General features: G+C 40.8%; 2 protein-coding genes across 2 annotated transcripts in view; one reads left to right on the top strand and one right to left on the bottom strand.

Annotated features, from left to right (window-relative positions):
* npepps (aminopeptidase puromycin sensitive) overlaps positions 1 to 15,325 on the bottom strand; it is a 17,009-nt gene extending 1,684 nt beyond the window's left edge. The window contains exons 1-8 of the mRNA XM_010771419.1: positions 14,915 to 15,325; positions 11,496 to 11,580; positions 11,308 to 11,385; positions 11,101 to 11,222; positions 7,281 to 7,481; positions 6,959 to 7,055; positions 6,830 to 6,863; positions 5,409 to 5,523 (exon numbers count right to left, since the gene is read on the bottom strand). Coding sequence (XP_010769721.1) covers positions 5,409 to 5,523; positions 6,830 to 6,863; positions 6,959 to 7,055; positions 7,281 to 7,481; positions 11,101 to 11,222; positions 11,308 to 11,385; positions 11,496 to 11,580; positions 14,915 to 15,211 — 1,029 coding nt within the window. The 5' untranslated portion in view covers positions 15,212 to 15,325. The remainder of the gene's footprint in view (positions 1 to 5,408; positions 5,524 to 6,829; positions 6,864 to 6,958; positions 7,056 to 7,280; positions 7,482 to 11,100; positions 11,223 to 11,307; positions 11,386 to 11,495; positions 11,581 to 14,914) is intronic.
* Positions 15,326 to 16,189: 864 nt separating this feature from the next.
* mrpl45 (mitochondrial ribosomal protein L45) lies at positions 16,190 to 22,225 on the top strand. Its single transcript, XM_010771418.1, has 6 exons — positions 16,190 to 16,288; positions 17,306 to 17,501; positions 18,148 to 18,265; positions 19,068 to 19,166; positions 20,467 to 20,515; positions 22,058 to 22,225. Exons 1-6 carry the CDS (start codon positions 16,226 to 16,228, stop codon positions 22,223 to 22,225), a joined length of 693 nt encoding a protein of 230 aa, XP_010769720.1. The 5' UTR covers positions 16,190 to 16,225.
* The last annotated feature ends 1,289 nt before the right edge of the window (positions 22,226 to 23,514 follow it).

Below are 23,514 nucleotides of genomic sequence, written 5' to 3'. Positions count from 1 at the left end.
TAACGGCCGGTTATTCGGGGTTTTGACCGCTTAGCCTCGTAGGGATTTCCAAAAGAAGTTGGATGTCATTTTACGTTTGGGTATTGAACGGTTTATTTTATTGTTCTTGCGTGTTTTTGGTTTTGACCTACATCCGCACAGTCGTTTAGCCGCTATGGCTATATATAAGTTATTTAATGGGTACCGGATTTGACACGCACATTATAACCACTTTATCTCTGGTACATTACGTGCAATTTTTGCGAACCATTATATAACTCTAGTGATAAATCCTTTCCCGCTTGATTAACACTTCCAGAAACTTCTGTGGGACGGAGAACACACAAAGTAGTCCTTATCCACCTGGGTAGAACACCGAGGTTGCTCCCGAAACACGCAGAACCTACGCTTCATAGACACGGCCCCTGGTGACGAAGGGTCCTCATGCTGTAGACCTGGGTCAAACATAGGCGTCTGTGGTGCGCCGGGACCTGGACTTGCCGAGACCTGTCGTCGGGTAGGGGTAGGCTACCACTGAAGTCTAAGTGTAAGGAATAATTATGTTTATCGACCGACGCGACGACAAAGTCTTCACGTCAATGCTTCGAGACCCAGATGATACACATACGATAGTAATAAAGTTCTAAGGTCCTCCCACATAACAGTTTATCTGCGATACGTCACAATCTTTAATCGCTCACCATTACGCCAGTGTTTGTAAAGCCAACCATTCATGCGAAGCAAAAAAAACCAAAGCCTTCTGTTTATTCTGTTTGTACATTTCTCAGTATGTTAGGCTAGGGTTCTGCGGGTTTCAGGTGGAATAATCACTACTGGGCTAGTACTTTGTTAAACACTATACTCTCGATAAGTTTCTCCACCAGTGCTAATCGAGGTATACTTTGTGTGTTCTTCCGTCCCCAGAAGTTCGTGGAAGTTTATCAAGGAAGGGATTTGTCGAGAAACCTGAGAACCAGCAATCAGATTATTAATGGATTGAGGACGAAATATATAATAGACAAGCTCTTATATCCCCATTACTCAGAGGAAAGTTTTATAATAGTTCGCATCTGTTAACGAGCCGACTAGCTCATAGGACATGGCTAGCATATTCCATTACGGCCTATAGCGTGAAGACTGCTTCAATAGCTAGGCTCCGAGAGCCATTAATCTGTCACGGCTAAGTACACATCTAACCTTCAATAAACACAAACGGGTAGCATTGGCACATCACGCTCGTTAACTGCGTTCCCTACGGTATGTACTGTGCGAGCGGTCCAAAAGAGACAAACCACGGATAACGGCTTTAGCTCATGAGGCTCGGGCCGTTTTGTTCCGCATGGCTAGGCGTGAATTCTACCGCCAGAAGGGCCAGACCGCAAATAAAATTCCACATTTTATCGCCTATACGTTGTGGCCACCAACTTTTCGCTTTAGGAACGTCGAATGGTGGGCGCCGACTACCCCAGAAGTAAATTACACTTCAGCCTCTGGGCCACTTCGCTCGTCTCAAATTGTTTGAGGTGGTGCATATGAATATCTCCCCGAGAAGTCTTGAAACCGCGGAATATGTGTGTGTTGAGATCGATAAAGATAGATGGATGACCTGTTTGGAGTTATTAGTATACAATATGTTAGTTACATAACAGAGAGTGTGACAGACCCATAAAATGTGCGAATAATGGAATTGAAGCCTCAGGTCACTTATTACGACGCTACTCTAGGACTGTCCGGCACAATGCTTCTCGTCCTTCTCGCGAAAGAAAAGGGAAGAGGAGTCGTCCGTGACTGTCTTCTTCGAGCGAGAGTCATTAATGAAATCGAGGCACGAGTGACTAGTTCAATTCCTCACCCTGGCTGTCACTTCTTTATTTGTATAAAAAGGGCACAATAAGAAGGCTTCAATTATATTGATTAACCATAAATTTCCACAGGTTTAGTACTCACTTCACAATTCATATATCTTCTACACGCCATATACAACCACACACACTTTCCTAGCGATTGGAACACCTCCTCGACATAGACTGTAGACGGCCAAATTATGGCAGAGTTGAGAGAGATCTCTCTAACGCTATGCTTGTCAGGGTCACCGCCTGGCGCGGCGCTAAAGACGAAAGGGGTCTACCTGAACGCCAAACAGCTAGTACCTATGCGAGCCATAAGGAAGTGAGAAATTCTCTCTTATCTGACCTATGGCCCTCGTTATATTCGTAGGTGTTTCTGAACCGCTTCGCGCCTAATCCTAAATCCGACTTCGCAGTACGAGCATATATCCGAGGCGCCACCGTAGAGCCGTTGTCTCATGTATGGTGCGGGAGAGTTCACACAAATAGATCGTCAAATTCTAGTTGCACTAGCCTGATATAAGAGATGCTGAGCCGGTGACTGCATAGTGTTCACTCGGCGTGCTGTCTTACGGTCTGGAAATGGTATTGATAGCGCGCTTAGTTCTTATTTGGACACTTGTCTGCTTTTGTGTTGTCTTGTTTGGTTCAATTGATGTTCTATCCTCGCCGTAATACTAGCACACGCTAAAGAGCTTCGCGCTCCATTCGAAACTTGCCACATGAGATACCGTTAAGTTAGAGACCGGTCTCGGCTGAAAGCCCGTCTCATGAGTAAGTGTATAGTCTCAATGCAGTCAGAGCATTCGTAACTAAAGTTTGTACAAACGGGCCAAAGGAGTGCATGACATATATAACTTACTTGACACCTTTAATCGCGCTAATTATAATTAATATCACATTATAAGCGTCGTTTTCTAACTGGAACGAGAGAGAAGTACATGTGTGCGAATTACGCATAGATAGTAAAAAAGCCATGTAAAGTAGTTATCTACTCAACAAAGAAATTGTGTGGATAGATACAGACACTGGTATACGCGAGAAACTGATGTTGTGGCACATAGCGGAAGAAACAACAACAATAAGTTGAGAAAATTGGAGACATCCCGACTCCTAAAGACACGAGAACCCGTTAGTGTGGTGACAACCCAAAAGATAGTCTTGTCTGCGGAAGACTCTACAGAAAACCGTTGAGACTAAGGACGGAATAAGAGCGAGGAGGGAGGCAGCACAACACGAGCTAGCTCATGAACATCCTTTGAAGTCCTGTAGCGCTAGTCTGTATTAACAGTTCGACGCAGTGTATATATCTTTTTTGAGAGGTTACAGAGCTGATAGAATCGGGTGGGGTATTAAATTACATATGAGCGGTGACATTGCATAGGATTAGCCCTTTTCGATAGTTTTCCGGACATGAGATCGAAGTGTTAGGAATTATACTGTTCGACGAAGGAACAGCAATCGACCGCATTATTTATCAATGATTCTTGGGAGACTCACTAAGGTAATACCTTCATTCGATGAGACGCTAGATTTACTAGTTCCTGATCTGTGGTCACCTGGTGAGCTTACCAGACGCGGAAGAGTCTAGCCTGCAAGTGACGTGCATGATGCCAAAAGTGGAGAGGGAGGAGGGATGCACTGACATACACAAACTCTCTGCCATACACGTAGCGTACAGATAGATGCCATGCCGCAGGCCGTAGAGGCTGCGCCTCCCGCGTCAGTGCGTCGCGCCTGCAGCGTCCGGTACACACGTGCTGACTGCGTTTTCCTATAGCTACATCTATGACGTCTGTCTCGCGTTCTCTTTGATCCTAAGGTTCGCCAAGCGCTTTCGAATTATCACGATGAGAGCTCGCTCGCACAGACCGCGTTGCGGTCCATTTTTTACGTGGGAGCGTCAATGCTTCTTGACACTATCGTGTATGCTTATATCTCGCTTCATCGGTCCTGTAGGTGTCTGAACGCGAGTCGACTTGTCTGGTGCTCTACATACGTGCGTTCTGCTTCTTTGCCTCTCGTGTCGCCTACAGGAGAGTTCTGCGAAATGTCCTTTCAGGGGAAGGTAGTAATCCGATATACATAGGAGAAGAGTAAGTGGAGAAACTCGGTCCAAAACTATCGCGAACGTTTAAGTCGTTTAACAGACAGGATAAGGAAGTAGATGTTTGAATTGCTCGCTTGCGTGGCAATTATGCTCGAAATGACAACTACAATCTATTATCGTACTATGCTTAAGGATCATGATACGCCGCCACATGTAGCTCTTAAACGATCCTACTGCGTCTGACTCTCCTGGCTCTAACTACCGCGCAGCGAAAAACCGATAAGACACGTATGTGAAAAGGGCACACAGACGAGACGACGCGGCAACATGACACCATTCCGCTGAACTTCATTCAACTCTCTATCGACTACCATAACATATTACATGACTCGCAGAGACTACACCCTCTCAGTCTGCACTCCTCCTTAGTCGAATTTCACATTAGACCACTTGGTCTATGGAGCTAAGAGCTTTACCATCCTCAGCCGGAGTATATCGGCTAAGAATAAGTGTGGTTAAGAAATTACCTTAGGGGTCACTGGCGGTCCTGGGTCGTAATGTTTATTTGTGCTTTAACATGTATAATGTGGCCGATACCGATCGAGTGGGCGGGGCCTATGGGGATCTTCCATTTAAAGTGACGTTTAAAACTCAGTTAATGGGGCTCCTTCACTGGAGCTTCCACAAACAACAACCAACATCATTATTACATTCAAATGATTCACATTATTCAAGTTTACATTAACTTTGGAGAATAACACGGGAGAAATGAGCGGAAGCGCTCTCTTTTCCTCTCTCTCTCCTGACAGCCTGTCAGTATCTCATGCAGCTCACTGATCCAGTAATGAGTGACCCGACAGTGAAGAATAAACATATTTATAACTAGTTTAGTTCCAGAGGTAGATAGAATAGCTAAGTGTGTTAGGTCTAACTCTTAGTGTGTGTTCTGCTCCGCTCACCGGTCCGTCACAGCGGGTGGAGCTGCAGGATTTCTGCTTCACACACGTTGCATACCGCTATTTTACACCTTAAAATACTGCCAGACTGGTGAAGCCATTTAGGCGAGCTTGTTTTGCCGTGCACAGAGAAAGGTGTCATGTATTTTACGTCATGTGATCGGCTCTCACGATCGGCATTTATAGAGAGCACCGATCGATCGGCAGAGAGTGAGTATCGGCCATTATCGATCGGCGGCCGATCGGGGCATCCCTAGTTATAAGAATATTCCCCTTTCTGATCATTTGAGAGTTTATTTATTAGACTAACACAGAAAGAGCTTGTTTAATTACCCTTACTTACCCTTTTGAATAGCTTTACCTATCCCCCTGTGTGCCTTGGCAGTATAAAATATAATAACTGTACTATGACATAATGTAGCATGTCCCTGGTTTCTCTACTTAAAAGAACATTATAATCTTACATTTTTCAGCTAGTGCTTTTTTTTTTATTATACGTTTTGTTTTCATGCCAGTTCAATAATATACTTATGTCCAAAGCCTCTAAAAAGATGTACATGTGTAAGTGAGTCTTACCATGGTGACCAAGTTTCCGAACCACTGGTGAGCGAGCTCGTGTCCGACCACCAGCGCCACCCACTGCCTGGAGGACGAGCAGGAGTTCTTGGGGTCGATCAGCAGAGCCGTCTCCCTGGGAGAAATAAAAACAAACAGAGAGTGGAGGTTAACATGGAGACCGGCTGAAGGTCGACACCTCCTCTGGACGTCAAACACCCAGAGTGCACTTCAGCTGCTGCCATGGTTATTAAGAGAGGCAGGAGGCAGTAGGTGCTTATCACTTTCCATCTGAACACCCAACAGGTGGTGCAGCTAACCAGGAAGCAATTAAAAACCCATCAGAGCTGTCACCCAATAAAACACACGTGCACAAATAACTCATTTCCCCTGCAAGATAGAACACAAACTGCTGCTTTCTCAATGAGACACGGAGCTGCACAACTACAGATTAGAGTTGCATTAAAGCAAAAGTTCCTTGTGGTTTATTTGGATAATTTCCCCAGGATTCATGATAATCACGTAGGTCTATAGAGTGCTGCACTGACGCGTCCTAAAACCCAGAAGTAAGCTGCGCATGGGTTCCTTCCGGCTCCATCAACAAAAAACCAATGCAGCTTCTCCATAGGACTTTGGAAAATAGCTGGAAATAAGGTCTGTGGTTGAGACACATTTAAGAGACGGATCACGTTTTTAGTAGATTTATGAAATTGCATTGCTTTTTTGTCGAGGGAACCGGAAGGAACCCATGAGCCAGAGTTCCCGGTCAAAATGTCCGTTAAAGTTTAAATCTTCCGGACAAAATTAGAAAAGTGCCGGTCAGAGGTCTTCTTTGTTATTTATTGAGCTTTAAAACAAATTGATTTGATATTAAACAAACTAATTATAGTGGATTAACTACATTATTCAAAAGTGTACAGTAACTTATAATAAAACGGGAATAATAAACGGAGCACTCTCCCTCTCCTGACAGCCCGTCAGTATCATGCAGCTCGCGGATCCAGAGTAACCCGACAGTAAAACTAAACATATCTATAACTAGTTACGGTAGTTTGATAGGTAATTAAAATAGCTACGTGTGATATTCTAACCTGAAGTGTGCGTTTTGCTAGACTCCGACTTATCTTGACGGACTACTGGAGCAAAGATTAAAGACTGTATTGACTCCCTTTATCTACAGATAAGATGACTTTGTGTTGTCATACTTTAGTGCCAATAGGCCAGTATACCATGAGAACTCATTTTGAAACTAACATTTGAGTCACTGTTACTTAAGATTACATTAAGCAAAATCAACTATAGTTATTTTTCAATTCAACAACATTTTTGACAATGGCTTAATAAGCTAGGGCTGTGCACTTGCAGTCCGTTTAATAAATCCATAGAAACACGTTACACGGGAAGCTTTAGTTGCCGTGTCTTGAAGAGGAATGGAAGTGTACCTGTAGGTCACGAGGCCCCAGTTCTCCATGGCACCTGAGAGGGAGGAAGACGTACGCATTTTAGTTTCAGCCTTTTTTTTGTGTGGAAATGATGAAAAATGACTGAATATTCAATTGACAGCTACTCACCAGCAGCAAAATCAGCAATAGCTATTAGATCGATTTTAGGCAGTGGATAAGGAACATTGAAGTAGTTATTGTAGAAAGGTAAGGTCTTAATAGCAACCTGCAAAAAACACACAAAGCCATGTTAAGAATAAGATGTCATAAGGACACAAAGGGATAGGCGGATTCAACAATTCAGTATAGAATTAACCGTCAAATGCTGGCACACATTTCAGTTAACTGTCTATTTCTCTACACCTCTAATCATATTTGTATAATTCTTAGAGCAAAAGTGAAACCAGCAAGCTCAGCTGTCTTTCTAAAAAGGGATGGACAAAGTTCTCACCTCCAGCGCAAACTTCCCTTGTTCTGACTTCCCGACAGGCGTGTAGACGCGTACCGTGATGCCGTCCGATGACTGGGCCTCCACAAAATCATATTCACCGATGACAAAAGCTACAAGGTACGTGGACATGATGGGCGTGGTGGCAAACTTCACTTCCACCAGGTTCTCATCCTCTGGATATGGATTTCGCTCAGTGACATTCTGCAAAAGGGAGAGAATAGATTCAAGATTCAAAGGTCTTAATAGCCGCATTCACACCGCAGGACTTTCCCTGGTACTTTGGTTCTTTAGTTCCGTTAGTACCAATAATGTCGCGTTCACACCGCCGGGACTACTCAGTGCCGGGAACTCTTTTGGCCATTTTCAGTCCCTGCTAGAGAGGTGGTACGAACCTAGTGATAAAAGAGTGCCAATTTCTATTCTATTTCTATTGGCTGGGCGAATTGCAAACCACGCCTCGTTAAAACTCTGAATTTTTTTTGTTAGGCAGCCATTTTTTTCCTCGGTACAAAACCACATCCACACCTGAGCGAGTAGTTTTTTTGTACTTTAAAGCAGTTATGACCACACGTACTACAACACCGGAGCGGTGGAATGATGAGGAAGTGCCGGTGCTTCTGGCAATTTACTCTGAGGACGGGATGCAGCAGCTTCCACAGAAAGCAGTTCCCAACTCTAAATGTTTTGAGCGATGTTCGCAAAAGCTACTTGAGCTGGGAATCGTGCACAGTGCACACGGATGCCGGGTAAAAATAAAGAAACTCAGGCAGGACTATAAAAAAATTAAAGACCATAATAATAAGAGTGGTAACGATCGAAAGACCAGTAAATGGTACGAGCGCTTGNNNAATTTTCTAAATTGAAGGTTGGCTCTTCGTAGGGAACTTAAATATAGTTGGGGAAAGTATATTTTAGCATAATCTATCCGACTAAAACAAACAGATGCCATTCAAGTGCACTTGAATATCCATGCCATTCCTCAATCACATGCACACTGCTTACTGCATGGCTATTGAGACCACACCCCCTACAGCAGGGATGCAACTTGGATGGTGGTGGGGGCCACATCATTTATGCACTGGCCACCAGGGGGCCGCAGATTCACTTGGAACACACACAAAAAATTAGTAGTAGCGGCGGCTCAAGTCCCTTACTCTCATTACAGCAACGGTCTGCTAACATACTCAACATTGTGGTTTACGCCTGAATTCAGTGAAAAGATATTCTTTCTCCCGCTTTTCTTGGAAAACAGGATTCTCCTCAGATACCCGTCTCTTGCTGACATCCACAGAGGGTTGTGCTCATATATGACCCTCTCTATCGGTATCAGTCGGATGTCGCAACGGCTCATTTCAAAATAAAATGATACAATTCCCATGGAAGGTTTCCAATATGGAATATTTCAAAAATTCCCCAGCTTAGCTTCCCATGGAAATTTACCGGATATTTTCCGCCCCTTTGGAACCCTACATGTGTCTAGAGTCCGATCTGAATCTTGATATATTGAGCCGGTGCCAATTTTGTAGTTTTTAGGGTGATAACGTCATAAAGTATGATAACTCAAAATCAAAGCTTATTCGAAAAACATCAATAGAAGCTATGAATGTTCTCTAGCACAGATATATTTTTTTATTGTATATTTTACCCCAATATTTTTTATTATGCAGTCTCTCTATGTCTTTGATTCGTATTTATTTCCATGAATGCTTTTTATTTTTCGACATATTTAATGAGCATTGTTGGCGGGAAGCTGAAATCCAACAAGATTACATAAACTCTAAACTAGATGAGAATTCAACAATAGAATAAAATAGATATAGACATAAGTAACCACCACATTTATAGGCTGTTTGATTCAGATTATAAAGACATATTTCTGACCTCCCTGTGTGATTAGGGGGGCCTGCCCTGAACACTAAATAACTATGTTGCTTTGACCAGGACACGGTGACTATTTGGGAGGCAATTTGAAAGAGAGATGTATGCCGACCTGCAGACCTCTGATATTTCACTTGCATGTGTCCTTTCGGGAGTCAGAGACACAGGCTGTCATTTTGCTGTGTGAGCAGCTGCTCTCTTTCCCTTTGTCACAGCACTACAGTGGAGCTTTTTTATCTGTAGCAGGTTAAAACCCCGTCAGCTGTTTTCAAAGCAGATTTACTGAAGGCGGCTTTTGGAGCCATTGTTCAAATGAAACGCATGAAGCCAACGATTTCATCTACCAACCAGTCTGAGTAGGTTGTTTAGTAGATTGTGGTAAATCAATAAAAGACTCTTAAAATACTCCTTTATTCTTCCATGTGGCAGCCTGAAACAGCTTCCATTATAATCTCACTCAACGCAAGTGTCAAGAAGAAGAATAATATATAATACTTTATTAATCCCACAAGGGGGATTTCAGTTTCAACCTGCACTGTCACTGCAAGTCACTAAAGCTTCTTCCTGTGTGTATTCTACAATATCAGTGTGTATTTAATAACAAAATGTGAAGAAGCAACTACACAACAATTGCGGTGAGAAGTTACTCTGAATAAGATTTATCTCGCTGTTTTGCTGAACCCTCAGTCATTGTCAAATACCGCCTGAAAACTCTTTAAATGGCACCTTATAAAAGTTGGAATTGGGGTGGAGGCTCCCTCTAATAATTGTTCTTATCCAAACCAACAAGCACGCCCACTTCAAGCAGTAACTGGCCATGTGTGTCATTATTAAGTAAGGCTTGAAGTAGTTTGTGTTTGGGCTTCTCCGTCTTCTTTTATTCTTCACATGACTTCCTTTTTTTCGCACAATCGAGTGTAACACAATAAAAGTCAGGCAACACTTCCTATCACTACATTTCAGGCATTCTTCCATCTTTAAGCCACCGTCAGTGGAACCACGTGTTAAGGTAATAACCTGCCACTGTATTCTCTAAAATGAGTTAACAACTACAAGAAAAAACTGGCAGCCCTTTTTGCATTTCGCTTCACTTTCTTTTCAGACCAAGTCAAGTCCGTGTCGGGAGGACAAACGGAAACCAAAACCTCTGGACACAACTTTATAAACATGGATATGACTAACGGGAGACCCTCTGTCATAGCTGTCCCTCACAGTGTGCACTGACTCGGGTATAAAACCTGTGATCTTCACAGAGTGGATATTCTCCAGGTTCCAATAAAAGCCCAGCAATCAGTCCCGTCTGGCTTTGACAGAAATGCATGTCAACACACAGTTGCATCTTTAAACCATATGTACAAATTAGGGCTGCACCATCAATCAACATTTACAAACTGACTAGTGCAATACTCAAATTGGAGAAAGCACAATATGTGTTGAAGGTTTAATTAACTGCAGAGATGTTACATCCTACAAATAGTCAACTATAGACTCGTTGCATATTGTGTTGGTACAGATTCTGATCATTTGAATTACATTACATGTCACTTGTTAGACGCTTTTATCAGGGACACAACGACATGCTGACTGCAGTGGGGTTTGAACCTGTGATCCCAACACCAACGCACTAACCCACACGCCTCCCGTGTCATTTGAATGAACTTTTTTTGAAATGTTTTAAGGGGAATAATGATGTAGGATGATAAATTCCCCTCAATAACAATAACATATCTCAAAGCAATTTCATGCAATACGTTATTTTACCAGATGGTGCAGCCCTAGTATAAATAGAATATCATTTGAGACATCTCCTGATCTCTAGGAAAGTTCTGGAACATTAGTCATTTCACCATCACACGCTCCTATGTTGCAACACAGGCGAGTAGTGGGTTAAGCAACGCTCCCAAAGAGAAAACATCCCGTTGCCTTTTGGTTTTCAGCTTACCTCAAACTGTGTGACGGCAGCGTAGCGGCTCTCTCCAGCAGGGTTTGAATATTTACTTCTATAGAATCCCTTCATTTTGTCGTTCAGCTCCCCGACAAAGTCTACCTTCAACGTGCCGGCGCCTGGGGGGGGACGAGAAGGGGGAAACATTGTATTGATGACAGAACGATGATTCAAAAGCAGACGACAAGTGGAGTCACGTCTTACCTTTCTGTAAAGCGCAAGGGAATGACAGGGTGACTTTCTCATCCTCATTTTGATAGTTGAATCCGGTTGCGTTAATTTCTGAAAGAGAAGAAGAAGAAGACCATGGAATATTCCCTTTTCGATTCACGTTTTTATGTATGACAGTGGTGTTGAATAAGAACATAAGAGGGAGAAAGTCTGAGCCTCACCTTCTCCTCCCTGCGGTGCAAAGGAAGCTGTAATGATGTCGATGTCAGCGCAGTTCATCACTATCTGATTTGTGGCTTGTGTAACCTGTAAATATTGACAGAGAACAGCATAATGTATACTTTGAAAATCTCTGCTGTGGCATTATTTCAAATCCAAATCTGTTTTGAAACCTCAATTTATTTTTATTTTCATGGCTCTGTTGTTTAAGTTATATTGAGAAGCATTTTAAAAAAAATTTTTTTTTTTTATAAATGTTTTTGGTTTCGTTAGTGTGGGCATGTGCGGTTGGGGAAGATTCCTTTTTACACCTTTTCCAAAAGTCAAATTCACACGATAGAAAGAGAGGTGTAATTCAAGCTGATTCAGCACTTTGAAGCCACATTGGAAAGACACATCTATTTATTATGAAAGCAGCGCAGATACAACTTGAAAGCCGTTTCGTGAATTTTAAAAAACAACACTTTTAAAACCTTGAAAACTCCACAGTTAAATAAAAAAGGTGTTTGTGAGGATTGCCAGCACCTGTGCAAACACTTTACACTTCATTAGGTTTAAGGAAAGTAAGGGCTAAGGTCCAATGTAAGCATCACCTAAGTATGTAAAAAGAGCATGGTTTTGTTTGACTAGATTAAAATGTATTTGGTTTATCAACATGAAACACTAGTGAGCAGAGAAGGAACACATGGACTTACTGAGCAGTAGACCTACCGAGGCTAAAGAGCTCGGGTCACAAAGACGACCCAGTCGGGGTTTGAAAAGGAGAGAACGTGATGAAAACAAAGAGGAAGGCAGACTATGGGGCTTCTACCTTGTGATGTGAAAACAGTGGATGTGACTGCACAGATTATTGAGGGGGAAACTCTGTGGAAGCGATGCCGTTTAGGAGTTTATCAGAGTGACATTCACAGTGTGTGGCACTGCTGCTGTTGCTTGAGACACTTTGAGGCCGACACAGCGGGGCAGTAATTATAAAACATGCCGGGCAAATGGCTAAGTGCCACGTTTTAGAGATTCTTCCGCTCTATTGTATTTTACACAGACTTTGTGCAAACAGTAGGTAATCAGGTTGTTACTAAACCAAACTGTGGGGGACGGTTTTTAACTATTAGCAATCACAGGATTAAGAAACCTTCAGGATGACTCAACAATAAGACTTGGAACATGCATTTTAGTGATCAACACAAGGACATCATGTTTGGATTGATTCAAAATGTGATGTTTTAATTATTACGGTTTGTCTAATATATGTTTGAATATGTGCTGCCCTAAGGTTTTTTATTTAGCATATGATCACTCGTATACATATACTGGAGGAGATAAGATTCTTGCTACTGATAAAACAATTTAAATAAAAACTTCCTCATCCCTTTGTTTGCTTCGTCATTTCACAAAAAAAGCCACACTTCTCAAAAACATCCAGTGCCAACTTGTATTAGTTTATTGCTAAAACAATAGCTCAGTCAACAGAAAACTAATCATTAACCGTTGCGATAAATACAAATGTACTTTTTTAATAAAGTAAGCTTTTCACGTTTGAGGATTTACTGCTGATTTATTTTATATCACCTGGAACTGTTTATCTGTAGGTTATTGACTGTTGGTCAGGCAAAATATTATAGCATTTGTTTTTCTGCATTTCAAACATGGCTCATGTTACTTGGGATTACTGTTCGGGTAGCTATTCAATGATATTCAATTTTTGAATGTTGAGTTGTTTATCATTTGGTGTCACATACTTATTTGAGCAAGCACATGTCGACCATATCAAATGCAGTGCTGCGCGTTGACTGTTCTGATAATGTGTGCGGAGTGAGTGACTACAGCCAGGCGTGTTAAAGGCAGGTGTTACGATGCCCTGCTGACAGGTGCCAGTAGCCGAACAATGAGGCAATTTACAGACTTGAAGCACAAACTCTATCGCTGAAATAAATGCAAATTGAGCTGTCATGTTTGTTTTATCTGTTAGTTACACAGTAGCTACCATCTACATGCACTTTTGCAACAATCCAACGGGAACCCAAGTGATTCACTAACCTATTACCTTGAGTCAACTGAAAGCAAACGAACAGTGTGCATTCCTTACATTTACTGTCAACACTGTGTAAAGAATAGATTGTGCTGCTCTAAATATAGCTAATCAGGCAAATTCACTATTTGCAGATAGTTACGCACATTAACTCATGTGCTGTACTTAAATATACATTTGAAGTACTACATGCAACTTTATACATTTCAACCAAAGGCAAGTGTTGTACCATTATCTTCACCACTTTTACTTGACAGCTTTATTCACTTTTCAAATTATATTTTTGTGACGATGTGTCTCCAGATGTTTTGAATTTGAATGGTTGTGAAAACTTGAAGGATAAAGTGTTCCTTTATACGTTTAAAAAGCTACTTCATCAACATTAACTGTAAAAAACGCATTGAAACAAAGCCAAAAACAGGGATGTTTGACTGCGCTCATAATAAGTTGCTTTTTTTTTGCGATTACGGACACTACAAACATTGTGGTATTATAGAAATTTGAATTATATTCAACACTTAAATAATACTTCAGTTATATCTGAATTAAAATTCACATGCTACCCTGCAGTATCCAAAGTCATTAAAACTAGCTGCACCTTTACCAGCTATAATGCATCAATAATTATAATCAATTCGTATCATATATATTATTCTGCCAATCTCCAGAATGACTACTTTTACTTTTGGTACTTTAAGTATATTTTGATGCTAATACTTTTGTACTTTAGTAACATTTTGAATGCAGTAATTTTAAAAAGTATTCCTACCCTCTGGTACTTTTACTCAAGTACAAGATCTGAGTAATTCTCCCACCTCTGGTGGGAGGGGGCTACATCATGTTGCCATGATTTAGCAAACATTATTGAGCGTTAGCTAGATGCTAGTAGGCTAGTAAACAACTTAAAAAATGATTGCAGATAAACCGATCCTGATTTAGAGCAATGCATTGGTGTAACAAGGGGTTAACATTCCTGGCGAACAACAAACTGATCCTGAAACACATTAAGCGCACTGCAAAGCGCTTGTTAGCATGCTAACGTTAGCTAACATGAGAGTGCAAGTCTGCCTGTGACTGTTGTGCTAGCTAGCTTCAATTAGCTTCTGGCAGAAATATCGAGACTTTATTTTTCACCATTCATTGCTCTCATTCAGCCACCTTGAGCCTGCCGATAAACGGTTAGCTAGTTTAGCAACTGCCAGCAAACACAAGCTAACGGCTAACGTTACGCTAAGCTACTACTGATGCTAACAGCTAACAGTTTGCCCGTTATTGCTCGAAGACAGCACATTAGCTCGCTTCTGTTAACGTTAGCTGGTCATATTACATAACAAGATCCACACACAAACAAATCCATCCATGTAAGAAGCCAGACGCTCGGGGTCAACTTACCTCCACCACCGCCTCCAGTTTCCCTTCAAAGGTGAAGTCGATCAGGTCCGGCTTCAGACACAAGCCATAGTTGACGGGGTAAACGTCAGCTGGTAACCGCACGAAGGGCCTCCTTTCGGGCATGGTTCCTGTATTTTGGCCGCTAACGAAGACGGTGCTGTGTGTAACTCTTGTTATCGCTGTGAGTTTTATTAGTGCAGAGCTGATCAGAACGGAGCTCGGCAGTGAGGATGCAGGACAGCCGGTAGTGAGTCTGTAGAGTGACAGCGGAACCCTGCGGCCCAGGAGAAGCAACATCAACTGAAACCTCTCTCCTCTCAGCCCAAACAACTCAAGTTAACCAGCGTCGACCTACAGACACGCTACGTCATCACGTCGTGTCAGCGTACGTGCTTTACGCACCATAGATAGATAGATACAGCGCCGGATAGATAGATATTATTTTAATCATGTCTACAAATTGTCTTTATATTACTGCAAAACTATGATGCTGCATTTTTATTGGAACGATTGATTGGAGAATATTTATGTTGGTGGGTATAATATAATGAAAAATAAGTCCTTAAAAATGTTTTTCCTTTTTTGAGGAAAAGGGTTTAAATTTGATTAGAATAGATTCAATTACATTTACTGTATTGATCACCATTTTGGATTATGTGTAGTCAAAGCAGCATGTAAACAAGGTATTGTACATGAATTCAAATAAAAATAAAACAGAAAGTTAACAGAAACAGTTAACATATGTATATATTTAAATATCTCATATATTTGTGTATAGCTCTAAACACTTTCAATGCAAGAAATGCATTTTGCATTAACAGCAGAATCATATTACCCTTAAAAAGTGGCACAAATACGGGTGTGCAGTACTGTAGGTCAAATTGCAAACCCAATCAAGTATCCAATGATAATGTAATCTGAATGCACATTTTGTGACAAATGCTGTAACAACAACAAGCTTAGTTCCTTTCAAGAGTAAACATAATATTCAACCGGTCAAATTTAGAAAGATGCAAACTGAATATTGATAATAGATATTTGTATGGTCTAAAGCGAGTATTCCTTGTTTTTGTTATCACTGTAGATATATATATATATATATATATATATATATATATATATACACACAAAAACACATAAAATGAACCTTGCAATAAACGTGTTTTATGTAATGTCACATTTTTGGTAACATAATATTAAAGATAATAACATGCTGTATGTATGTCACACAACTATTTATTCTCGTTGGAAATGTCCATAGAGCTCGCGCTAATAAACCGGAAGTCGTCTTTTGTGTCAGACGGTGTCAAGATGGCGACGCCCATGAGGAGGACGCTGGTTGCTCTTCACAGGGCAACATGTAGCAGTTTAATGGTAATGAAGCATTTAATAACACTTTAGTTTAATAAATAGAGACACTCAGTTTGTTGTTTTAGCAGGTCGTTTGTTGAGCTTGTTGTGAAAATGTCGAGTCCTGATTAGGCTAGCTAAGCTAAAGCTAACTGTCTTTACATAAAAGGATAATTTCACCAGGAAATAAAAACAAAACAGAGGAAATGTTGTAAACAAATAAAATACAAACGCTGTGTGTTGTTAGTGATCATCTATTAGACTGTTAGGAAGTTAAACATGTGATATTCTACCCTGTAGTCTTAACCTTAGTGCTATTTCAGAGTTGTTTATGTACTTGACTGCATTATTTGTACATGTTGTGGAAAATTAATTAAAAACTGACCTCAAACATAAAGTATAATTATCTTCAGACAACGTGTAGAGGGTATTACCTTTGCACATATGTGTAATATAGGTATACTAAATAAAATACTATTCTACAGACACCTGCACGTTGCTTTAGTATTTCTATTTCATGCTACTTTACACTTCAACTCCACTTAATCTCAGAGACAAATATTGTACTTTTTACACTCCTACATTTGTCTGACAGCTTTGGTTACTTAGTTACTAAGTACAGCTGAAACTGTTAATCAAAACATGAATTGCAAACTATTTGAATAAGTAATTTATTGCATGAAAAAAAGCATTTCATGAAATAAATCTATTAGATTAGTAGATTTAATGGCAGAGCTCTTTAGTTGTATACAATTATACGGGTCAGGTGTACCTAATAAAGTGGCCATTTGGTTCAGATTGATTAATTAGTATTAAAAAAAATGGTGTGGTTAAACCATACACTTTTCTGCATGTATAGATATTGAATTTGCATTTTACTGTGTACATTTATAGCATTGTGTATCTTTGTTTGTGCATCTTATTAAAGTATTCATTGATTACATTTAGTTGTATTTGCATTCTTTCCCACTTTATAATGCAATTACTGCACATCAATTTCTCGCATAAACAAAAATTGAACCATTTTTCTCTCTTTCTCAGAATGCCGAGGCGTCTCTGGACCTTCGGCACCCGCTCCCTCTGTACCTGCCGGTCCGGACTAAGAAGCGGTACTTCATCCCTCCGGCGCCGGGGATGAAAGGGATGAAAGATGTTAACATCGAGGACAGGGCCCGAAGAGCCGGCGTTGCCCCCAGACAGCAGTACTTTGAGAGGCCCATCAACATCGCCTCCACTTGTAATAAGGCCTTTTTTTCACCGTTCTTGATTGAATTTAAATACATTTGTTGAGGTGGCGTTACTGTTCTAGTTTCTTTTTGTTAAATGTAAAGACTGCAAAGGCTTTTTGGAGTTTTTAATAAATATATTCAACACAACAAAGTAGTATATGATTAGTACCAACATGCATTTATAGCAAAATTATTAAATGTCCCGTCAAGTTTAAATGATTTCCTACGTGTTATCTTATCAAACTTCTTCTGATTTAAATTATAATTGTGGTACCTTTTGACTCTTTTAATATCTTTCATTGTGTTTTAGATATCTTATTTGAATCACTTAAAGATATGAGCTGCTTGAGATGAGAAGAAAAGCTTGATTTTAGTTTGATGTAAACAGGAATGTCCTTAACAAGGATGTTAAACAGAAAACAGATGTAACAAGAACACGTATGGTTCTTGTAATTGGCTCACAAACTCCTAGCTAAAGAACGTTGTGTATTAGATGCAGTTGTCGTCCGTACAGTTGTCCTAAAAGGTCAAAAGCCAGGATTGTTTGTATCGTCCACAATCCAGTAATCTGGAGCTATCATCATCAATCAGACGACAACACTGTATTTTCTAATGTCTCTCCTGATTGATAACCCCTGTCTGTTGCTTCCCCAGCGGGAGTCTTCGACCCCTACATCCCTCCGGAGGGCGACGCTCGACTCTCCTCTCTCTCCAAAGATGGCCTGAAGCAACGAGCTGAACAGATTAAACAGAGCGCCGGCTCTCAGCTAGCGTAAGATTGTTCTTCTAGCTTCTCCTGTTGTTCCTGTACTGAGGTTTTTAGCATCAAACATACCTGGATGTTGTTGGGCTGCCCTCCACCTAAGATGTTCTTATCAAGACGTAGTCCCGTCACGTTCATGATATATTATTATTATTTTTGTTTGGGCTTTTCAAAATGGTTTTAGTTCCAGAGCTGACCACGAATGTTATGACATATCATGGAACGTTGTGCTACGTTGTGCTGAAGGTATAATGTAACCTGTCCAATCTGTTCACCTTTAACTTAACCAGTCTTTAAACACGGCCAGAGCCCAAACCGCGTTCCTGTTTCCATCCTGTCTGTGGATAATGTGCAGCGAGGCGCTCATTTATGTAAAAATGCACGACAGGAAGCATCACCACGGCTACATACATATAAATAAATAAAGAAACTTGATTGGTTTCATTTGTTAAAAAACGATTGTATTGATTCCACTTAGAAAAAAAGATCCGCTCCACGGTGTACCGACAGTTGGAAATGGACGACAGCAACGTAACTTAGAATGATGGCAGCTCTGATCGAGGTTTTCTGTAACTGTCCATTTGGTTTAACCCGTTTTTTAAACACGGCCAGAGCCCACACCGTGTTCCTGTTAGTATTTACTTCCTGTCTGTCTCCTTCTCCTGATTCCTCTGACATCCAGCGCTCTGTATTTTTACCTTTTTTAAAGAATTTACTTTTGTGAGTCTTTGAACCACCTCATCACACCCTTAGGGATGATCAACTGTAAACACAATGTGAGAAAGCTGAATATATTTCTTCTCTTTTACAGGATTCGTAAAATCAAAGAGCACGACCCTCAGTTCTCAACGAAGACTTTTGCAGAGCAGGCTCAGGAACTCTTCATTGAGGCCCACACCGCCCTGACACAGTAAGAGAATGACCGGTCTCTCAGGTCTCTCAAGTCCCTCAGGTCTCTCAGGTCTCTCAGGTCTCTCACGTCTCTCACGTCTCTCAAGTCTCTCAGGTCTCTCAAGTCTCTCAGGTCTCTCAGGTCTCTCAGGTCTCTCAGGTCTCTCAGGTCTCTCAAGTCCCTCAGGTCTCTCAAGTCTCTCAAGTTTCTCAGGTCTCTCACGTCTCTCAGGTCTCTCAGGTCTCTCAAGTCCCTCAGGTCTCTCACGTCTCTCAGGTCCCTCAGGTCTCTCAGGTCTCTCAGGTCTCTCAGGTCCCTCAGGTCTCTCAGGTCTCTCAGGTCTCTCAGGTCTCTCAGGTCTCTCAGGTCTCTCAGGTCTCTCACGTCTCTCACGTCTCTCAGGTCTCTCAGGTCTCTCAGGTCTCTCACGTCTCTCAGGTCCCTCAGGTCTCTCAGGTCTCTCAGGTCCCTCAGGTCTCTCAGGTCTCTCAGGTCTCTCAGGTCTCTCAGGTCTCTCAGGTCTCTCAGGTCCCTCAGGTCTCTCACGTCTCTCAGGTCCCTCAGGTCTCTCAGGTCTCTCACGTCTCTCTGACATCAGCTGACAGTCAGGGAGGAACGCTGAATATCACAGTGAGACATTTGTTATAGAAGTGAGGAATCCTCTCATGCTGCCTTCAGCTCTAACGCTAAGTGGGAAAGCTTCAAAAACTAGCGTTGTTGTACTTACTCTGAACATGAATTGGCTGATTTAAGGAAACATCTGTGCAGAGCTGACGTGTACAGTTATTGCTCAAATAGTCTGTGATCTGGAATCAAACCGTCTGATACGCTTTTTAATCCATTTTAATGCTGTTCTTAAAAAGTATTTACAAGTTAAGAGAGCTGTGAGCGAGCAGTCCAGCTAATTTATCAAACCTTTTATGATTTCAATGTTTATTTTAAATGGAGGACAAAGACAATGAAGTGGGATTATGGAAATTATTTTACTTAAATTAAGTCTGTAATAAAATGTATTCTTATACAATTAGTAGTTCAACTTTGTTTCTGTTATTGTGAGAACATTTTATAGAAGTAATTTACAGTATTAATTTAATATTTGACCACTAAAAGTATTTGCTAAGCGTTTCTGAAGCTTTTAACGGTATCTTACAGTCAGTTTGCTCAGTTTGATTAAAACTGAAAACAAAAACTGTAAGACCTTGAGATGGGGACTACATATTTTGTATTGTCTATCAACTATGATATCCATTCTTTACATTTCATTTTGTTCTCTGTTTGAAACAAAACCGCACATTTATCCCTGCTGTTTCTTTTGCAGGTTCAACAAGGAGAAGCTTCACTCCTTGTTGACAGAGAGGTGTTATCCTGTAAGTAGTTCTTCTAAACATTGCTGCAGTTTTTCCCCTGAGCTTTGCCTTTTGAAGTGAATGTATTGTGGAGAAATGTGCTAAATAGTTAGAGGCAGGCGTTACCGCAGCATCCGGACTAATACCACCAGACACAGAGACGGCTTCATCCCGCAGGCAATAAGACCGTTAAACAACTGAACTGCTGAAACACTTTCACAACATTCATCTGCTACTTAGTCATTATTGATCTAATATATCATTACAATAACTTGTATATAGACTCGTATTGCACTATTCCACTTTTTTTAGAACTATTTTCTTTTGTATTACTTTTAATTAGGGCTGTCAAACGATTAAAATGTTTAATCAGATTAATCACAGCTTAAAAATTAATTAATCAGATTAATCACCATTCGAACTATGTCCAAAAAATGCCATTTCTTTATGTGTATTGTTGTGGGAATGGAAAGATAAATGAAAGAAGGCGGACATATCCATTTAACATACATGTTTATTATAACATTGTTCTGTGTGTCAACATGAAAGACAGCCCACACACCTATCAATCATCAAACCGTGGGGTCTTATTTCATTACTTGATAGAAATCAACACGTAATGTTGTATCGATGTATATAGAGATGCACTACAGCAAAAGTATTCTCCGTCGGGACTTCCTGCTACAACACCACGCCGTTATCTTGATTCTGATTGGCCAGAAGACATTATCAAAGATGTTCTATTGAGAAGACGATCACTACGTGACAAAAGTGTTCAAAACCGTTTCTAGTCTTCGGTATTTCCAGACAAGTGGCTACTGAAATCAATCTTACTAACTGCTGTCTGTGCAATTTACTCCGTGAGTTGGCGGACTTTATTTTGCTTACTTTAACATCAATTTTCATGGTGGGGCTAAGGTGGGGCTAAGCCATTTCTTGCTATGGCTGTAGCCTACCCCAGCGCTGCCACTGGTGGGATGTATGGGGCGGGCCATTCTGCACATGAGTTAAATGTGCTAAATATTTTAACGCAATTAATAAAAAAAAAAAATTACCGCCGTTAACGCGATAATTTTGACAGCATTACTTTTAATATAATATACTTTAATATTTTCTGCTTATCTGTATTATTGTGTTGCATTGTTGGAGAAGCCTGTGACCTAAGATTTTCAACGACATAATTACTCTGTAGCTACGTTAGTTTGACAATAAAGAGCCTTGAACCTTGAGGAATGGGCAAAGGTTAACCGTATGTATAAGTAAGGACTCAAAGATGTCACGATTAATGTTTTGCATACGTGTCATTAAATAATGATGCATTTATTTATCAAGCGCTTCTACGGGGTTTCAAAGACACTTTACAGAGACAAACTAAAGTAATACATAGAAGTTGAGTTTGTATTCCTCTGTTTGCAACTTATTGAGTGTTCTTGCATTTTAATGTGAGTTTTTTAATACCTCGGGACTGTGGGAAACAGTATTCCGATCTTTCTGTGTGTACAAACATATTTTGAGATTGACTTTGACTTTGACTAAAAGCCTTGAATCCTTGAATCTGTGCAGGAGATGACGAGGGGGAACCGTTACAAGACGATCAGCTGGAGGTTTCTGGAGTCTCTGGAGCCGCCCAAGGTGGTCCACGCTCGCTGCCCCGACATGATCTCCAAGGGCAACCTGTACGGCCAGGTGACCGTCCGCATGCACAGCAAACAGGTACGACCCGCATGTTGATCTGAGACTCTGGTCAGATCCACTTTTGAATGTAATGAAATCTGAACAATAGTTTTTGTGTGTGTTACCTGACCCAAAAGGGATGTAGCTAACTGAGTCCTCTAGTTTTTGCATCTAACTAAACACATGAAGTGCAGCACTGTTAACTATTTACAAGTCTTTGTCGACGTCAGTGTTTGTATCCAGGCTTTTGATGCACTTTGCTCTCATCTTTTCTTTTAGTGTCAGAAATGTACGAGTGTGTTGGGGTTCATTTAAGTGAAATTGTAATGTCTTCCTCTTTGATGCCATACAAATAGTTGTGACCACAAGACTGTCATTCAATATAATCCAGTCTGGATCAGAGTATAGCTATTTGTGTGCAGAGCTTCTACTCACAATGTGTGTTGTTGTTTTGTCAAGTTTCATGAATACAGCTTCTGTCAGTGTTTCTTAACGATGTGCTGCCAATAATCAAGTCTACTTTTGAGTACATTTAAAATAAAATTGCATGACCAGTAGTTCTGCATTAACAAAAGTGAAAACCTTAACATCTTTTTATGTTATTTAACTACAAGGAACACTTATTTAAAGGGGACCTATCATGCGTAAATGCTATAAATGGACTTTTTGATGTATTTTATTCATAACTATGTGTCCCCGGTGTGTCAGGGAACTCACGCAGCGTCAGAAAATAAAACCCTCTCTCTTTTCCTCCGTACCCACATCTCTAAAAACGGGGGAACAACGGAGCTGATCCAGATTTGCGTCCGATATGACGTAATATCTGAAATGTGGACCCACGGCCCTATCAGAAACGTTGCTATCAGAAACAATGCCCGACTGTTTTGGACGTAATATGGTCGGTGTTTACATTAGCATCGCTAACACTCAGAGCTAACCTGTACTGGAGAGCATGTGTGTGAAGAAGCAGGAAGTAGAAAGGAACTCACCTTGTGGTATAACCGGCAAGAGAGAAAGCCTTTGAGCTCCATACTGTTTCAGAGATAATCCTTGATAATCCATGATATGGCGTTTCATCAGCGCAGTATTTAGTTTAGACAGTAGCTGCCGGGTCACGCATGAACTCAGCCCCCTCTTTTTTTATTTGTTAAAGCTTTATACCCCAAATCAGCACTTTTGAAACAGGAAGTGAAACAGAGGGATATGAGGCATGGCTAGAATGGGTGATCTGTTTGGTATTTTGAGCAAAACACTTCATAAACATGGTTTTTAATATATTTGTATATATCTGAGACCTATGCTATTGCCTAGAAATAGTATGATAGGTGACCTTTAAGAGTTATTTT

This window comes from Notothenia coriiceps, unplaced genomic scaffold (genome assembly GCF_000735185.1).
Source record: "Notothenia coriiceps isolate Sejong01 unplaced genomic scaffold, NC01 NC01_scaffold00009970, whole genome shotgun sequence".
Lineage (NCBI taxonomy): Eukaryota > Metazoa > Chordata > Actinopteri > Perciformes > Nototheniidae > Notothenia > Notothenia coriiceps.
Note: the sequence above shows the minus strand (reverse complement) of the source record. Positions and strands in the feature narration are given on the sequence as shown.

Excerpts from the sequence above, each read along its gene's own strand:
- mrpl45 (XM_010771418.1), top strand. The coding sequence starts at position 16,226 with ATGGCGACGCCCATGAGGAGGACGCTGGTTGCTCTTCACAGGGCAACA. Across the intron at positions 18,266-19,067 it reads AGCGCCGGCTCTCAGCTAGC|GATTCGTAAAATCAAAGAGC; the intron begins GTAAGATTGTTC and ends TCTCTTTTACAG. Across the intron at positions 20,516-22,057 it reads TGACAGAGAGGTGTTATCCT|GAGATGACGAGGGGGAACCG; the intron begins GTAAGTAGTTCT and ends GAATCTGTGCAG.